The sequence below is a fragment of the Gopherus flavomarginatus genome, chromosome 5, assembly GCF_025201925.1.
Source record: "Gopherus flavomarginatus isolate rGopFla2 chromosome 5, rGopFla2.mat.asm, whole genome shotgun sequence".
In the NCBI taxonomy this organism is placed as follows: Eukaryota; Metazoa; Chordata; order Testudines; family Testudinidae; genus Gopherus; species Gopherus flavomarginatus.
This window is the reverse complement of record NC_066621.1, coordinates 130,878,194-130,894,540: the sequence shown is the minus strand read 5'-3', so window position 1 is coordinate 130,894,540 and position 16,347 is coordinate 130,878,194. Positions and strand designations below refer to the sequence as shown.

Here is a 16,347-nt window from a genome sequence, read left to right as displayed (position 1 = left end):
ATGCCTTCTTTCCATGCATTACAAAAGAACATGTTATGGCCTTTGCCTGTTGCTAAGGGATAGTTGAGAAAAAAATTCTTAATTTAACAGGCCAAACTCTGCCACGGTGTATTTGAATACATGCCTATTGAAATGAATGGTGATGCACCTACTTATTCCTGGGTTAATTTCAATGGCATTTCAGCCACTTTCACCACACATGGATTTGAGCCAATAAGTGCAGAACTGGCATGTGCTCATGTATTTGTTGAATGTGATAGGAGGAGTGGCAGGACTAAGGATCCACAGCTAGTTTGCTTACCTGTTAGTTAACCCTCAGGCAGTCTAACAAGTGCAGAGGGGACCGACTAAGTCACCTGGTTGGCCAAACTGCCCAATTGGCAGACCTGTTCTTAAGACCAGCAGCAAGTGCTGGTTGCTCAAAGTGTTCACCTGCCACTGTGTTAGCTTCTGCTCCTGCCTTGTTCTAGCTTGGATCCTGTCCTGCTCCTGCCTTCTCTGACTCCAGGGAACTTGGTTTGGACCCAATTCTTGACTCTGGTTTGCCCCTGGGCTCTGGCATTCAGCCCAATTGTGGTTCTGACCCTTGGTTCCATTTCCTGGTGCCTAACTCCTGCTCTGGCCACTAGGTCTGAGCCGTAAGAAGGAGAGTGGTTGGAAGGTTCCAGTTACACAAAAAAAACCTAACTGAATTATAGCCAGAGTCAAGATGAAAGGGAAGATTGTTGTGATTTCCTCAAGAGGCCATGATTTTAATTGTCCCAAGCTCTTAGTCAGCATGAAGCACCTCATAATCCACACCTCACAGCAGTGGGCCAAGAGCAAGTCAACCTGATATTAAAATGTGTTCCCAGTCAGGAACTGGATACACATTATCTAGGGGCTCCATCTGGCCTCAGGTGCGGCAGTGTTGCCTGAACTGGCTCTGCAAGGTAAACAGAGTGTTGTAATGTATTTAGCAACTGATAATGCAGCAATGTACAGAGGAGGAAACAAATTCCTTGGCTATGAAGTTATTGAATGATTAGATCCAGGGAACAGGCAATTTACAAGGAAGGGATTTCCCAGGTTTATCATTCCCATGATTAAATCACTGAATGGATTTACGTCACACAATTTAACTCCTATTATTAGTAATCGTCCTCCCATGTACCTGTGAAGTAATCTCCAAACAGAAAAGAAAGCAAAACAAAGAATGAAGTGTAAATAGTGACAAGAAATTGTATTTTTTATTATTCTTCAGATACTTTACTACCAAAATGAAGTACTTATTATAAGTAGTGACTAATTCCAATAGTAAGCACTAGACCAGACCCTAAAATGTTATGAGTAACATAGGCAAAGTTTGAGTACACCGTATGATTTTGTTGTTGTCATCGTCACTGACAATGTCTTTTAAAAATTACAGTACAGTGAATATGGGTAATTTCCTAAACTGAATTACACACCATTCAACAACCAGTTAAGCAATAAGAGTTAGTAGTATGAATCCATTTTCTTTGTATTCTTTCAAATCTCATGCAATCCTAAATGCAAACTCTGACTAGGACTCTTAGATATATGCAAAGGTTAAATGCTTCTCCAGAGATCTCCCCTAGCCCGCAACCCTTTTCTCTTTATCCCCTCGTGCTTGTTCAGCACTAGCCTCTTCTTTTTCCCTTCACACAATCTTGTCCATTGGTGCAAGAGTTCTATAGCTCCTTTGCTTCTGTTTTTATAGGGACTGGAAATGCTCAGCACCTCTGAAAACGAGGCCTCTGATGTCTGGAACAAAGTTCTTGTACCTTTCTGCCTCATCAGTTCTCCATCTGTTTTCCGAATCGGAATGAAAAGCTTACATTTCTCATGGTAAGGAAATTCCCAAAACAATTCTATTGGGAAAATTTACACATTTTGTTTCAGTAACGTTGAATCATTTTGTTTCAATAATGTCAAAGCATTCTAATATATAATTTAATACACAAATACCATACAAGCAGAAAATGAATAAATTGAAACAAAACATCGTGGCATTATCAAAGAGAAACAAGAAACTAGAAATGTCTTGTTTTGATTTTTTTCCTGTTGACAATTTCACCAAAATGGAGGTTTCCACAAAATGTTTTGATTTCAGTTAAACTGCATTTTCCAAAACTAAACTGTTCTGCTGAAAAAATGTTGACCAACTCTATTTATAACCATTAATTAACTTTGCCAAATGCTTGGGGATATCATTTGCATGAAAGATGTTCTTAAAAAAATAGAAGTTGTAGAATGTTAAGGGAGTGGAAGAAGACTTCAGATTGCTGACTTGTAGCTGAGCGAAAGGGATATACTCTCATTCTCCTTTTGCAGTATTTGAGGTAGAAATATTATTATAATATACATTTTTCAAAAGTGCAAGCAGAGGGTATTTCCACCCTGCTCTGGATATTCACACCCTGCATAAGGTCAAACATCTCCTTTGTTTACGGTTTGTTGGATTTGGACTTTATCATTGGCATTACCGCAGCAGATCGTAAAACAGCCTGTGCTGCTCCTGGGGGAATTCTGTGTCACTGCGCAATGCAGAATTTTGCAGAAATTAATGTTGGGTGTGCAGAATTTCCTCCCCCCCCCAACAGAAATGGGCTGCAGAGATGTTGGCTGCCATGAGAGGCCACCACTAGACCCCGCAGAGCACAGTTTACAAATAGAAGACAAGGCTAGGAAGGAAACGGGGGGGTTCCCAGCACGCCCTGATGGAAGGAGGCAGTGGTGCAAGTCGAGGACCCAACATTAGGCTGTTTCTCCTTCTGGATCCTTGGTCTCTGTGGGATAAAGGGTATGAGTGTCTGGGCCATGGGAGGATGTGGCTGAACTCTGGGAGGAGGGGGTGTGAGTTTATGGGCTGGGTTGTGTGGCTGGGCTCTGGGGGGTAGGTGGTGTAAGTGTCTGGCCCCCCAGCTGGACTCTGTGGGGGAGGGGGCAGAGAAACAGGAGTTGGGTTGTCACAGGGGTTTCTTTAACATTACTCCTGAGGGAAATTTTCTGTGTGTCTATATTGTTACAGACATACTTACTGACAGGTGTTTTGAAATAAATTACCAGTTGAAACTGGCATGATTATATAGTGTTATTTTGACAAATACATTTGCAGAATTTTAAATTTTTTGGTGCAGAATGTCCCCAGTTGTATTGTGCTTACAACCCAACCCAGCCCAAGCCAGGCACAGTTTCAGTTTCCTAAGACCTTTTCATTTCTACCTCTTGTTCCCTCTGAATGGAGTTTCATACCTACCTTTCTTCTAGCCTGGTGCAGTTAATAAGCCATGCTCATTATGGCTGCAATGAATCAGCAGAGTTTACTCAACAACTTTATATATGCAGAGTCCTCTAAATCTGGTTATACAGAGCATGTCACCAGAAAAGGATTGTAGATCCTGCAAACTTGTTACAGAAAGAAAACAATTTTTATAAAAGCTGTTACACAAATATCTGTAGTATCATGTTTTCCATCCTCAGTGACAAAAACGTGTTTTTTGCTTTGGATTTTTTTTTCAGATTAAGGAACAAAATAAAGAGGGAAACTTTGTATTTGCTCTGTGAGAGCTCACTGTGATTCAGTCTGAAATATTCTGCATCTGAATTAAAATACAAAATGACAGGTGTCTCTATATTTAAAGGTGCGGAACATAGAAAAAGAATGACAACTAAAACTGGTTGGCAAATTATTTTTTCCCTCTGCCAACATATTTAAATAAAAAAAGGTTTTTGTCAAACATTTTCTTCAACATTGTTCAGGTTTTTGTTGACCACTGAAAAATTTGGGGTCTTTGATTTTATTTTCAATGAAAACTCATTTTTTAAAACTCTTTTTTGTTTCTAAAAAATTCCTATTTAGTCCAAAAATAATTTGTTGTGTTAAAAAAATAAAATTAAAAAAAGGCAGTTTTTCTGACCAGCTCAATTGACAACTTCTCTTCCTAGGGGCTCTAGGACCTAGAGAGGTGGGAGGGTCCCAAAGTTCAGGCTGCAACCCAAGTTCAAATGTCTACACCACAATGAAGAAGATCCTTAGCCTGAGGCAGGGGGCTCAAGCCAGCTGCAGGTTTTTAATTGCACTGTAGACATACCCTTCATGTTACATACACCATACTTGCAATGACATGCACACTGAACGATCCCTGCACCCACTAATGATTTCAGTGAGGGGTCTGGGCAGGCATGAACCCACACAGAGCTCCATTGCAGCATTGGGGCCTTAGCTACTACTGCATTGAGAAAACTGGTATAAGAGACAGCATTCAAACTGAAGAGGTGATAGGAGGGCTTTTCCTGCCTCTATTGAGGCTTGTTCCTATGTTTGTCTAACTTCAGTCTGTTCTCAGGCCCCCCACAACACTCCCAAAATTAATCAAGTACCTCCTATGACTTGTGTTACACAGGAGGTCAGACTAGACAACCATTTTGGCCCAATAATCTATGAAAATCTTAGATGGTGCTGCATTCAGGGAGGGTTTAACTGGAAATACAACATTGAATAGAATAAAAGGGGGGAGACTGTGATGCTCTTAATCTCCAGTCTTGTCTGAAATCACTTTAAGTACAGGGAATAGTATCTTCCTGGTTTAAAAGGAAATATATGTGATGTCCATGTTTTCTTCTTCTTTCAAATGGCAAATCTTGGGAGCAGGGCAGGGGCAAGAAGATGAGGCAGGGGATCAGCTGAAAGGGACATCTCAGGTTTTTCATTTCTAATCCAAATCAGGTATTGGTGAGTGACTGGGTGAATCATCCCTCTCAGCCCTACTGCTCAGTGGTCTTTGCTGGGGTAGCTTGTATCCCTGGCTCGTAAAGATTGAATAACTCTGATCTGTATTTCTGAAGAAGAGCAGGATTTTGCCCTTCAGATAGATGCCCGCAGTTGCACTGAATGGAAAGGTAGTAAAGGCAGCTTTTCTGGGTTGTGTGTGTGAACGGGACTCCTTACCCCCCAGTCCTCTTCTCTCCCCTCCCCCGGGCTTCACATCCTCCCCTTTTACAAACGACTCCTCGTTTACCACTGGAAAACCACACTTTTCAACCCCCATTCTCCACCAGGCCCCAGGGGAGAACACTAGCCTGGCAGGACCAGCCCTGAAAGCGGGGGAGGCTGCGTGTGCTGTGTCTTTGAGGCGCTGCAGCCCAGTGCTGCCCCCTGCAGGTCCAGCCGCAGCAGTTTTTCCCTGCCCGCCTCCTTGCCAGGGTCAGTCTGGGCAAGTTGCTGCTGCGCGGCAGAGACGCGGGGACTAGGTAGGGCAGCCGGGTGCCGGCCGGCCCGGGCTGCTGCTTGCAAGCTCTCCTTCGGGCAGGAGGCGCAGCAGCCTGGCGCAGCCCCCGGGAGGGTGTGTCCTTGCTCGCCCACCCTCCTGCTCTGGGGGCGGAGGGAGGAGGAACCAGCAGCGGCAGGAGGAAGTGGAGGCGGCTCGGAATAGCGGGCAAATGGAGACGTGAGAGGCAGCAGCAGCAGCGGGGGAAGGAAGCGAGCTGGTCTCAGGATCCCTGGGCGTGCAGCCCGACGGCCACTGGGGCTCGCCTCGGCAGCCTGGGGCAGAGCCTTGCTCGGGGCTCCGCTGCTGCCTGGGGGGTGCTGCCTGCTCGGAGAGCCGCGGCGTTGTGCCTGCTCTGCGCGCTGCTCCATTGGCTCACGGAGGAGGATTTCAGAAGGTAGAAGCTTCCCCTCCACCAGAGGCACCTTCCCTCCCAGCCTCTTCGCTTTCCCTTTCCTGGGAAGGCCTGCAAGGGGATTGCAGGCAAGTTACTGCTGCTGAGAGAGCCTGCCCGAGCCAGCCGAGCACGGGGTCTGTCTGGGGAATATTGCTAGCGGCTTCCGAGACAGCATCTGATTTTGTTGTTGTTGTAAGTCTCTGCTTTAAAACCTAAGTGCATATGAAATATTAAAGCCTCTCCCCTGGATTTTTCTGTTTTGCCTATCTCAGAGTTCCTTGCACCCCAAGGACTGAATGACATCCCTCTAGAGACTTCTTTTTTGGGGCGGAGGAAGGCACCTGAGTACCAAGCTGCTGCATCTTGTGTATAAGGCTTTTCTTTTTCCTCCTTTAAAAATAACCCTCACCCCCACTCCGCTGGAGGGTAAGGGAAGATGCAGACCTTTCTGAAAGGGAAAAGAGTTGGTTATTGGTTGAGTGAAAAGAAGATCAAGAAGCTGAATTTTCAGGCCTTTGCAGAGCTCTGCAGGTAAGGAACTAATCCTGGCGAGCTATAATCGTGGGCGGGGGGAGGGAAGAGGATCAACCTCCTCTGTCTCATTATAACTTGACAGTATGTTTTTTTTCCCCCTCTCCAAAGTCCATTTGACATTATGGGCCGTCAGCCACATCTCTGGTTATCAAATTAACATGCAATTATAATGTAGTATTGCTTAAGAGAAGGATGACTGCTGCTTGGAAATCGAGTCAGAAATTTTAACAGCCTGGATCTAGGATTGTCATGGAAGCAATGCCTGGCATGGTGGTGATGTGAAAGCATGCTATTGACTTGGGTTTCATTGTGGGCAGGGACAAAAAAGAAGTTTGGTAGCTAGGCTGCATTAAGTTGACCTTTACTGTTGTAAAAAGGTTTTCTTTAATGTTGTTTGTTATTTCCTCTACATTGCATACAAGGAGTAAGAAATCTTAAACTGTCCATGGTGTCAGTTTCCCCTGGGCTGGAAGTAGCCTGGCAGAATGGAACTGATACCCAGGCATCCATGTACCATTCTTTTGGGGAAGAGAGAGGAGTGGTGTACATTGACAGTCTTCTTGGCAGACTGCATGCATGACTTCCACCCCTACCTATTCAGTATCCCTTGACCCCAAACCTGGTTTTCTGGATCTAGACCTGAAGTCTCTCTGCTTCCCTTTTTCATATGCATGGTACTGGTGCCAGGGCTTTTACTATAGTATGTTGCAAACTTCTGAGAAACTGGAGTTTGAATTGTGGTTTTATGTGTGTGGTGCGGATGAGACATAGTCATGCTCTGTGACTTGCGTACATTTCTATTTGCACATCGCTCCTTGAGCTCTCCTGTTTTCCTGATAAAATAATCCAAATCAGACTTTTTAAAGAATTTGGTGGGATTCAAAAGAGGAGCATGATGGCTCCTGTTTAATAAATTCCAAGTGGGTGGCTGGTTAATTTTCTGGGTGTCATACAACAAAATAATGGGGTTTTAGCATGTTTTCAGTCCTTGTGTAAGGTTTTAATTTCCCAGGGATGTTTAGAGGATTTCTGCATTAGTGTAAATGCCTGTATTCACCTCCATTGGTGGGATGTAAGACTTTTTACTACAGATTACTCTTTTATTTTTGCAACTAATATTACATGTAGTTGCAAGGACACATGCTATATTGCTTAATAGAATTTGTTAATAATTTGATTCTATGAGTGAACTAAGAGTAAATGTCAGATAAGAGTTTTAAACTAACTGACAAATGAGAACGATCAGAGTTCATTATTAGACATTCCAATTTTAAAATAACTCTCTTATTTAACTACTGTTCCTAAATCCACTCCGTTTACATACACACTTTTAAAATTTGGTGTCATCTACTATGAAATGCATATTATTAAGGGTCTTCTATTTTCTTAAAGTTGTTTGGCCAACATCACTTATGATTAAGGAACTTTCATCACAGGTTCTTTCCATAAAGATGAAGGGGAAAATGAAAAGCAGTTTAACTAAATGACAGAAAAGTGGCATATCAGTTTGTGTTCCGATCATTCTGTATTGTATTAAAATTCACAGAAATAAGATTTTGGGTAAATTTACTGTATGTAAATAGATCGCAAGGTCCAATTTAATATATAATTTCCCTTTTTGGTCATGCAAACAAACTGCTTTATTGATGACTGATGCTGGGGCTTAGACGTGCCTAACTGACTTTCTGGTTCGTTTTGATGCTGTACGTTTTTTTCTGTGCTCACAAAAAGGGTCTGATGGTTAGTGTACACCAGATTTCATAACCTAAAACTAACAGGGCTATTATGTTAGACTCTAGTCTAAACAAACATAGATTCTACTCTTACTTCTTAGTGCTTAGTATCCAGCATTCTGAGTCCTCTGTGTAGGAATCCAAGTTTCTCTGCCCCCTGTTCCCCTCAAACCTTTTTGTTTCTCTTTCTGACTGACTTGTGAGTTGTTTCATTTTTCCCATGTAGCACACTTGTGTTACTGTATTACGTAACACTGCTCTATAATTTCCACACTTACTGCACAATTATGTCAATGGGTGTTATTGGCACTGAAGTGCAAATAGGTCCGGAGTCTCAGAGTATAGCTGCTGAAAGGTGGTTTAGAGTATAGCTAGAGGCTGTATGAGGACGGGGGGATAGCTCAGGGTGCAGGGAGGGAGTAGCGAGGGGCTGTGTGCGGACAGGGGGTAGCTCAGAGTGCAGACAGGGAGGAGGTAGCTAGGGGCTGTGTGTGGACGGGGGGGTAGCTCAGAGTGAAGGAAGAGGAGTAGCTAGGGGCTGTGTGCCAGGAGGGCTCCCCTGCGGTCCCTGTTCCCCGAGGGCTCTGCCAGCCATGGATCCGGGTCTCCCACCACAAGGCAACTCTTACTGCATGCATGAGCAAAGAGCGCTGGGAGCTGAGGAGCAGCTTCAACCCCCTGTACCAGCAGGAGACAAGAGAATGCTGCGGCTGCCTGCTCCATGGCACCAGCTAGAGCAGCAGCTGTCCCTCTAGCATCCCACCTCCGCTGGCCAGGGGGCAGGGAGAGAAGGAGGTGGGGAGAGGGTTGGAACTGCTCCAGGACTGCCCTGCTCTTGCACTGTAGTTGTGGGGGGGGTGGGAGTCCCCCCAACTCTCTGCATGGGTTCAGGTGTTCTGTCCTGTGGGGAGCACCGAGGCTCAGGGCTCCAGAATTCAGCCGTGCTGCTCCCAGCTTCAACCAGGCAGGGAGCGCCAGGGACTGGGGCTTCAACCCCACAGCTACTGGCTCGCAGGAGGTGCTGAGGCTCGGACTCTGGGTTTTAGCCATAGAGCCCCGTGGAACCCCTGTTGAGAACTGCTTGTGTAGTGTATATGTAGGCCTTATTCTTTAGCTCACCAATTAGATTGTAACATAATAGGTTTAAATCATCATCATCTTTGTAACAATGATCCTGCTCATCAAAATCCAAAGGGTTCCACATGGAGTGAAATTGATCCAGAGAGAAACAGCTTCTGGCCTTCATTATTCTTTAGTATGGCCCAAACTTATTTAAAAAAAAAAATCTTCAAGATGCTATGGACATAATTAGTAAGGAGACTTTCACTAGGAAATTGACATTTTTAACATGGCTTTTCTAGACTGAAGAAAGAAACGCTTGTTCTTACACATTTTAAAAGATATACTCTTATTGCTTAGCACCCAAATGTCCAGCAGAGGTAAGGCCTCTTTAAAATATTTTTTAGCCTGACAGCACTCTGTGAAAGGAACCCTCTCCCAACTCCCCCGCCCCCCAAACCATAGATAGTCTAATAGACTGAACAAAAGTATGGGACCCAGAGTTCTTTGACACAGTCCATTGGAACATACCATTTGCAAGGGCAAGCATACAGTGCTCCACCTTCTCCTAACCTCCACCCCGGCCCCACCTGCCCCAAATTCTTTTGTTTACCAGCTGGAGCGGGAGGGGTTCAGTGCCACAAGGGAATGCATGGAGAACAGGACCAGGATGAGTGTGCAGAACTGGTGTGTGTTTGGGAAATAGTGGAAGGAGGTTCCTTGTTGAACAGGAGGAACAAGAACCTGCAAGAGCTATAATAAAAGGGGGAGACATCCCAGTTCCCTGAGGGCTTTCAAGTTACCAATTCAGAGGTCAGCATGAATCAAGTGCTATTCTTAACTATGTGGCATGAGATCAATAAAGATCAAACCATCATTTCAACTTGTCCCTCCTGGGGTGAAATTCAGCGCCTTTGTGTGAGTTGACCCTGCCTCCAAGCTCTAGATCTCTCTGCACCAATGACTCAGGTAAATGTGCAGTTACGGCCAGAAAAGTGGCACCGTCTCACTTTATAGATCAGATCCCAAGGGCCTTCAAAGTCAGCTGCCAATTTTACTGATCTCAATAAACTGACTACCTGTTACCTCTGCAGAGCCAACGTGGCTATGGGAAAGCAAGCTGGATTCTATTTTGACTCAGTTCACAGGAATCGTTCATTCGATTCCAAATGCAGAACCATTACTACTGGGGCTCCTACATGAGCCAAGAACACAGCTTGTCTTTCATCTACCAGAGGAGGAATAAACACCTCTTAACTTGCAAGATGAGGAAATTGAACCTGAAGTTACAGCAACCTCAAAAATGGAAGCCTAAAACTGTCATTTTGAGAGACACTCTTAAGAGAGCCACCACACACTTTAATAGGTTTTCCTCTGCTGTAAAATGGAGACGCTACTACATCTCTACCTCAATATACCCCTGTCCTCAGGAGCCAAAAAATCTTACCGTGTTATAGGTGAAACCATGTTATATCGAACTTACTTTGATCCTCCAGAGTGTGCAGCACCCCCCATCCCCTGGAGCACTGCTTTACTGCATTATATCCAAATTCGTGTTATATCAAGGTAAAGGTGTACTTAGAGTGCTATGAATACTAGCTAAAGTTTGTATAGTACTTTGAAGCTATCAGGCACTATAAAGGTGCTAGCTATTACATCTGATCAGGTAGAGGGCAAAATGCCTTCTGAATAAAACTAAGTTCCAGTCACACAAATGGAACCATTATTGTGAATTACTGGTTTTATGGATGAAAAATAAAGGGGATAAGAAGAAATATGTACCAATAAAAGAGTGCTTGTTTTCACATAGTGAGAGACTGGATGCATCCAGGCCAGGTGCTTATTTTTTCTACATCTGCATTTAAGATGCCTTGCTCCACTGTTTCATTGGGATATGTTCAGTGTCATCTTAAAGGAAATTGTCAAGTTTTCAGATGAACAGCATATTATCTGGACTGTATCACAGGACGTACAGTATCAATCTTCATTCTCCTAATGTGCAGTTCAAACACTTAACTTTCCGGGGTTTTCTTGTAACTACACCAACCCTAAAATATCACCTCAGATCAAATCTCTGTTTCAGAGATTACTGCTTACATTTAAACCCTCCCCAAAGTCAAGAGTGTTGATTTCTGAATTAGTAAGGAGCTAACAAAATTGGATGCAGAGATGCAGGAATTAACATATGCACATACTAGGAACTACTTTTCAGGAACCTTTTGCAATATAAAGAGGTGAGATTTGTTATCATCCCAAATCAAAGTGCTCTGTGGAAAAAAGATGTACCAGGAAAAGGACTCTTGGCTCCTAAATCTAAGTTAAATTACTATTAGTCCACTAAACACAGGCATGTAATGAAAATATTGATTATTTGAGACACTCCCGCAGCCCAGTGGCTGTGCTCTGTGATCCCAGGGAGTAGTTAGGATCCGAGAATGAAGCAAACACACTGCAAACTTTCTTTGGGGGTGGAGGAAAATGACTCTTCACTTCCCTGTGGCCAGTGTTCACAGTGGTTTTAAGAGGCAGAACACCTCCATCTCTCCATGGCTAGAAGAAAGGTCACTCCTGCGGGAAGAAGGAGCACTCCACCTCCATGCCCCCAAAAGGTCATCAGTAGTTCACTCCTACCTTCAGTATAATTTCTAACGCCTGACAGCTTGCAGCTATTCGTGAGAATTGCAGACAAAGAAGCTTTACTCCTTGCTATTATCAATTGACTTCTCGTGATATAATATTGCACACCAGTGTAGGTAACAATTGGAGCTATTGACCAGCATGCCTATATTTAATTTTTATAGTTTCTACATAGGGTGACCAGATGTCCCCATTTTATAGGGACAGTCCCGATATTTGGGGCTTTTTCTTATGTAGGTGCCAATTACCCCCCACCCCTCACCCGATTTTTCACACTTACTATCTGGTCACCCAATTTCTACAGTCTGTAAAGCCAACTGGCACAAGCCATGCATTTAACAAAGATCTAGTTTTTTGTGGGGAGCTGAGGTTAAAGAAAATCCCAAGTTCTTCCTGGAAAAACATGAAGTATACTTAATGGTTTGCTATACAAAGAATATGCTTAATTTAATATTCTCAAATCAAAATTATTCCTAAATGTCTGTATCAAATCTCATATTTGGCCTCTTGTGCTTAGTCCAGTAAACACAGGAAACACAAATAAAAGTTCAGAACAGAAAAAAACAAACACACCTATCTATAGCTCTGACAGTAGTGTTTAACCTTGTTTTATTATCCTGGTTTGCTAAGACTGGTAGCTTATAAAATGCTACTACGGAGGTTTAACTGCACAAAGGGCAGCTCAGTTCCACAGATCACAGAAACCAAGCTGTAAGAACTGGAGAGAAAGGGTAATTGTGGCTTAAGAAAACACAATGAGCCAAGTGGACTCGCACAGATCAACTACCTGAGAAGAAAAAACAAAAAAAGGCACCACAAGTACAGCAGAGAAGGGGGGATGTGGGGGGAATACGTATATGTGCAATGCTCTAACTGACCACTGTTATTTCCTAGTCCCGTAGAAATATTCTTATCCTAAAGCGACAAAAACATGCTCGATGACCAGTGAAACCAGTTTCTATGGCCTTAAGTACAAGTGACACATGCACTGTAGGAGGACTTACTCAAACACTCAAGATAATGAAAAGAATGTCCCCTTTGTGTGGAATCTTAATAATGAAATCTTATCCATGTGGTTTTCTATAGAAAAAAAGAAGTGTTCCTCCACTGAACCGATCCAGACACTGTCTACACGAATCAAAAATCCATAGTCTGGAGACTGTTAGTTATTATTTGTATTACTGTAGCACCTAGAGGCTCCAAACAAGATCTAGTGCCATCATTTTTTCATATTTGTCAATCAGTGGCTGACTTGTCACGCAGACTTCTGTGAAGAAACCAAACTGCTTTTCTGCAAAGAAGGGGTTGTTGCAACTGGTGTTCAGCAAGTGGAGTTTCCCTCATTTCCATTTTCTTATGTTGGTGGAAACTGGCAGAAATTGATTCTCACAATTACTATGTGAGCAGCACAACTTCTCTCATTCACTTTCCTCTTTTGTGGAAAGAGAAGAGCAGCACCAGGCACTCCTAGGCCTGGTCTACACTACGTGTTTAAACCGATTTTAGCAGCGTTAAACCGATTTAACGCTGCACCCGTCCATATAACAAGGCCCTTTATATCGATATAAAGGGCTCTTTAAGTTGGTTTCTGTACTCCTCCCCGACCAGAGGAGTAGCGCTGAAATGGGTATTACCATATCAGATTAGGGTTAGTGTGGCCGCAAATCGACGGTATTGGCCTTCGGGCGGTATCCCACAGTGCACTATTGTGACCGCTCTGGATAGCAATCTGAACTCGGATGCAGTGGCCAGGTAGACAGGAAAAGCCCCGCGGACTTTTGAATTTCATTTCCTGTTTGCCCAGCGTGGAGCTCTGATCAGCACAGGTGGCAATGCAGTCCCAAATCCAAAAAGAGCTCCAGCATGGACCGTACAGGAGATACTGGATCTGATCGCTGTATGGGGAGACGAATCTGTTCTATCAGAGCTCTGTTACAGAAGACAAAATGCCAAAGCATTTGAAAAAAATCTCCAGGCTATGATACAGAGTCCACATCACAGTGCTGCATGACAAGCATAACGGAAAGTCAAAGAATCAAATGAATGCTCATGGAGGGAGGGAGCGGGTACTGAGGACTCCAGCTATCCCACAGTCCCCAGCAGTCTCCGAAAAGTATTTGCATTCTTGGCTGAGCTCCCAATGCCTGTAGGTTCAAACACATTGTCCGGGGTGGTTCAGGGTATAGCTCGTTAATTTACTCCCCCTCCCCCGTGAAAGAAAATGGAAAAAACACGTTTCTTGACTTTTTTTTCAGTGTCACCCTATGTCTACTGCATGCTGTTGGTAGACGCGATGCTGCGGCAGTGAACAGCAGTATCCTCTCCCCTTCCCTCCCCGGTGGCAGACGGTACAATATGACTGCTATCCGTCCTCATCATCAGCCCGTGAGTGCTCCTGGCTGGCCTCAGGAGAGGTTGGCCCGGGTAGCCTGGGTGAAAATAGGAATGACTCCCGGTCATTCCCAGTCAATGGTACAGAACGGCTGGTAAGCGTCTTCATCATAGCAACTGGGGGCTGAGCTCCATCAGCCCCCTCCCTTTCATGTGTAAAGAAAAGATTCTGTACTGCCTGGACTATCATAGCAGCTGGAGGCTGCCTCCCCCTCATTTAATCTCACTAACAAGTCAGGGTTCCTTATTCCTGCATTCTTTATTGCTTCATCACACAAATGGGGGGACACTGCAATGGTAGCCCAGGAGGGTTGGGGGAGCAGGGAAGCAACAGGTGGGGTTGTTGCAGGGGCACCCCCTAGAATGGCATGTAGCTCATCATTTCTGCAGGATCTGACACGGAGCGGCTGTGCTCTCTGGTTCTCTGATACACTGGTTCTCTAGTACACTTGCACCATATTCTAGGCAGGACTGACTCTATTTTTAGATATCATAAAGGAGGGATTGACTCTGGGAGTCATTCCCATTTTTGTCTTTGCTCCCCCGGCCGACCTCAGCCGGGGCACCCATGACAGCAGTAGACGGTTATCAATTTTCTGTACTGTCATCTAATTTCCAATTTACAATGGCATGGCAGATGGTACAGAACAACTGATAACCATCCCTGCTATCTTGCAAAGGCAAATGAATGCTGCTGTGTAGCGCTGCAGTACCGCCTCTGTTAGCAACATCCAGTGGACATACGGTGACAGTAAAAAAAAAAAAAAAAAAAGGCTAAACGGGCTCCACTGTTGCCGTGCTATGGCATCTGCCAGGGCAAACCAGGGAAAAAGGGCACGAAATGATTGTCTGCTGTTGCTTTCACGGAGGAAGGAATGAGTGACAACATTTACCCAGAATCACCCGCGACACTATTTTTGCACCATCATGCATTGGGGTCTCAACCCAGAATTCCAATGGGCGGGGGAGACTGCGGGAACTATGGGATAGCTATGGGATAGCTACCCACAGTGCAACGCTCCAGAAATCGACGCTAGCCTCGGACCATGGATGCACACCACCGAATTAATGTGCTTAGTGTGGCCGCGTGCACTCGACTTTATACAATCTGTTTTACAAAACCGGTTTATGTAAAATTGGAATAATCCTGTAGTGTAGACATACCCCTAGCCTCATCATCGGGACGCTGAAATGCACAAATGTGACTTGGCATGCAGAGTAACAACAAAATCTACCATGCCACTGAGTACACCCTGAGACAGACCCACAGCTAGTTTGCTATTATGTTCTTGCCACTTAGCTTGGTTTGGGTGGAATTCTGGCACTCCTGGTGCCTCACTACAGTCCTCAATGCTTGGCTCACTTTCTGATGCTAAACAGACCAGCTCTCTGTGAAAGCTCTCATCTTCCTTTGGGAAAGAGGCCTTTGTAGATGCCTGAAACGCCCCATTAATTTCAAGGGTGCAGAGGACATGGAACTCACCACAGGATCCGGCCCATATCTATCTATAGTACTGATATGGCCCACCCATTATCACAGTATCCAAGTACATCACAATTTTTTATTGTGTATATACTCAATACCCCATGAGGTACAGTGTTCTTGCTATCCCATTTTACAGATGGAGAATGGAGGCAGAGAGAGACTAGTGACTTGCCAAAAAAAATCTCACAGGAAATCTCTGGTAGAAGAGGGAAAAGAATGCAGATCTTCCCAATTCACAGCCTAGTATCTTATTCACTGAGCCATCCTTCCTCAACCAGGCCTTGTCTAAACTGGGAAAATCCATCCAGAAATATTAACTGGTTTTAAAAATGAGTTGGAGCATTAGCACAGACAAGGCAAAAAACAGATGGACCAGTTTTTAAAACCAGTTTAGCCCTGTGTTTGCACCCTGAGCTACCCCTCCATCTGCACAGCCCCTAGCTACTCCCTCCCTGCCTGCCTGCACCCTGAGCTACTCCCTCGTCTGCACAGCCCCAGGCTACTTCCTCCCTGTACTCTGAGGTACCCCCCTCCCCCGTCTGCACACAACCCCTAGCTACTCCCTCCCTGCCCATCTGCACCCTGAGCTACCCCTCTCTCTGTGCACAGCCCCAAGCTACTCCTTGTTTGCACCCTGAGCTATTTTCAAACTTTTTGAGCTGAGCCCCCTACCTTTGAGTTATAATTTTTGGTTGTATGTGCAAACCCCCAACCCAAACAGGTGGGTGGAGGTGGCACTCCCTCCCCAGACCCACCGTGCGGAGCTGGCTCAAGTCCCGCTGGCCCCTGCCCACCCAAAATAGAAGTCAAACTACATGTATGCTCAAGCCCCCAGCCCCG

General features: G+C 44.6%; 1 protein-coding gene across 3 annotated transcripts in view; it reads left to right on the top strand.

Annotated features, from left to right (window-relative positions):
* The first annotated feature begins 5,238 nt into the window (after nt 1-5,238).
* ITPK1 (inositol-tetrakisphosphate 1-kinase) overlaps nt 5,239-16,347 on the top strand; it is a 266,577-nt gene continuing 255,468 nt past the window's right edge. Inside the window, exons 1-2 of one of the 3 annotated variants that reach the window (XM_050953316.1) lie at nt 5,239-5,253; nt 5,940-6,198. In XM_050953316.1, coding sequence (XP_050809273.1) covers nt 6,104-6,198 — 95 coding nt within the window. In that variant the 5' untranslated portion in view covers nt 5,239-5,253; nt 5,940-6,103. The other 2 variants (XM_050953315.1, XR_007774438.1) reach the window with 2 other exon arrangements.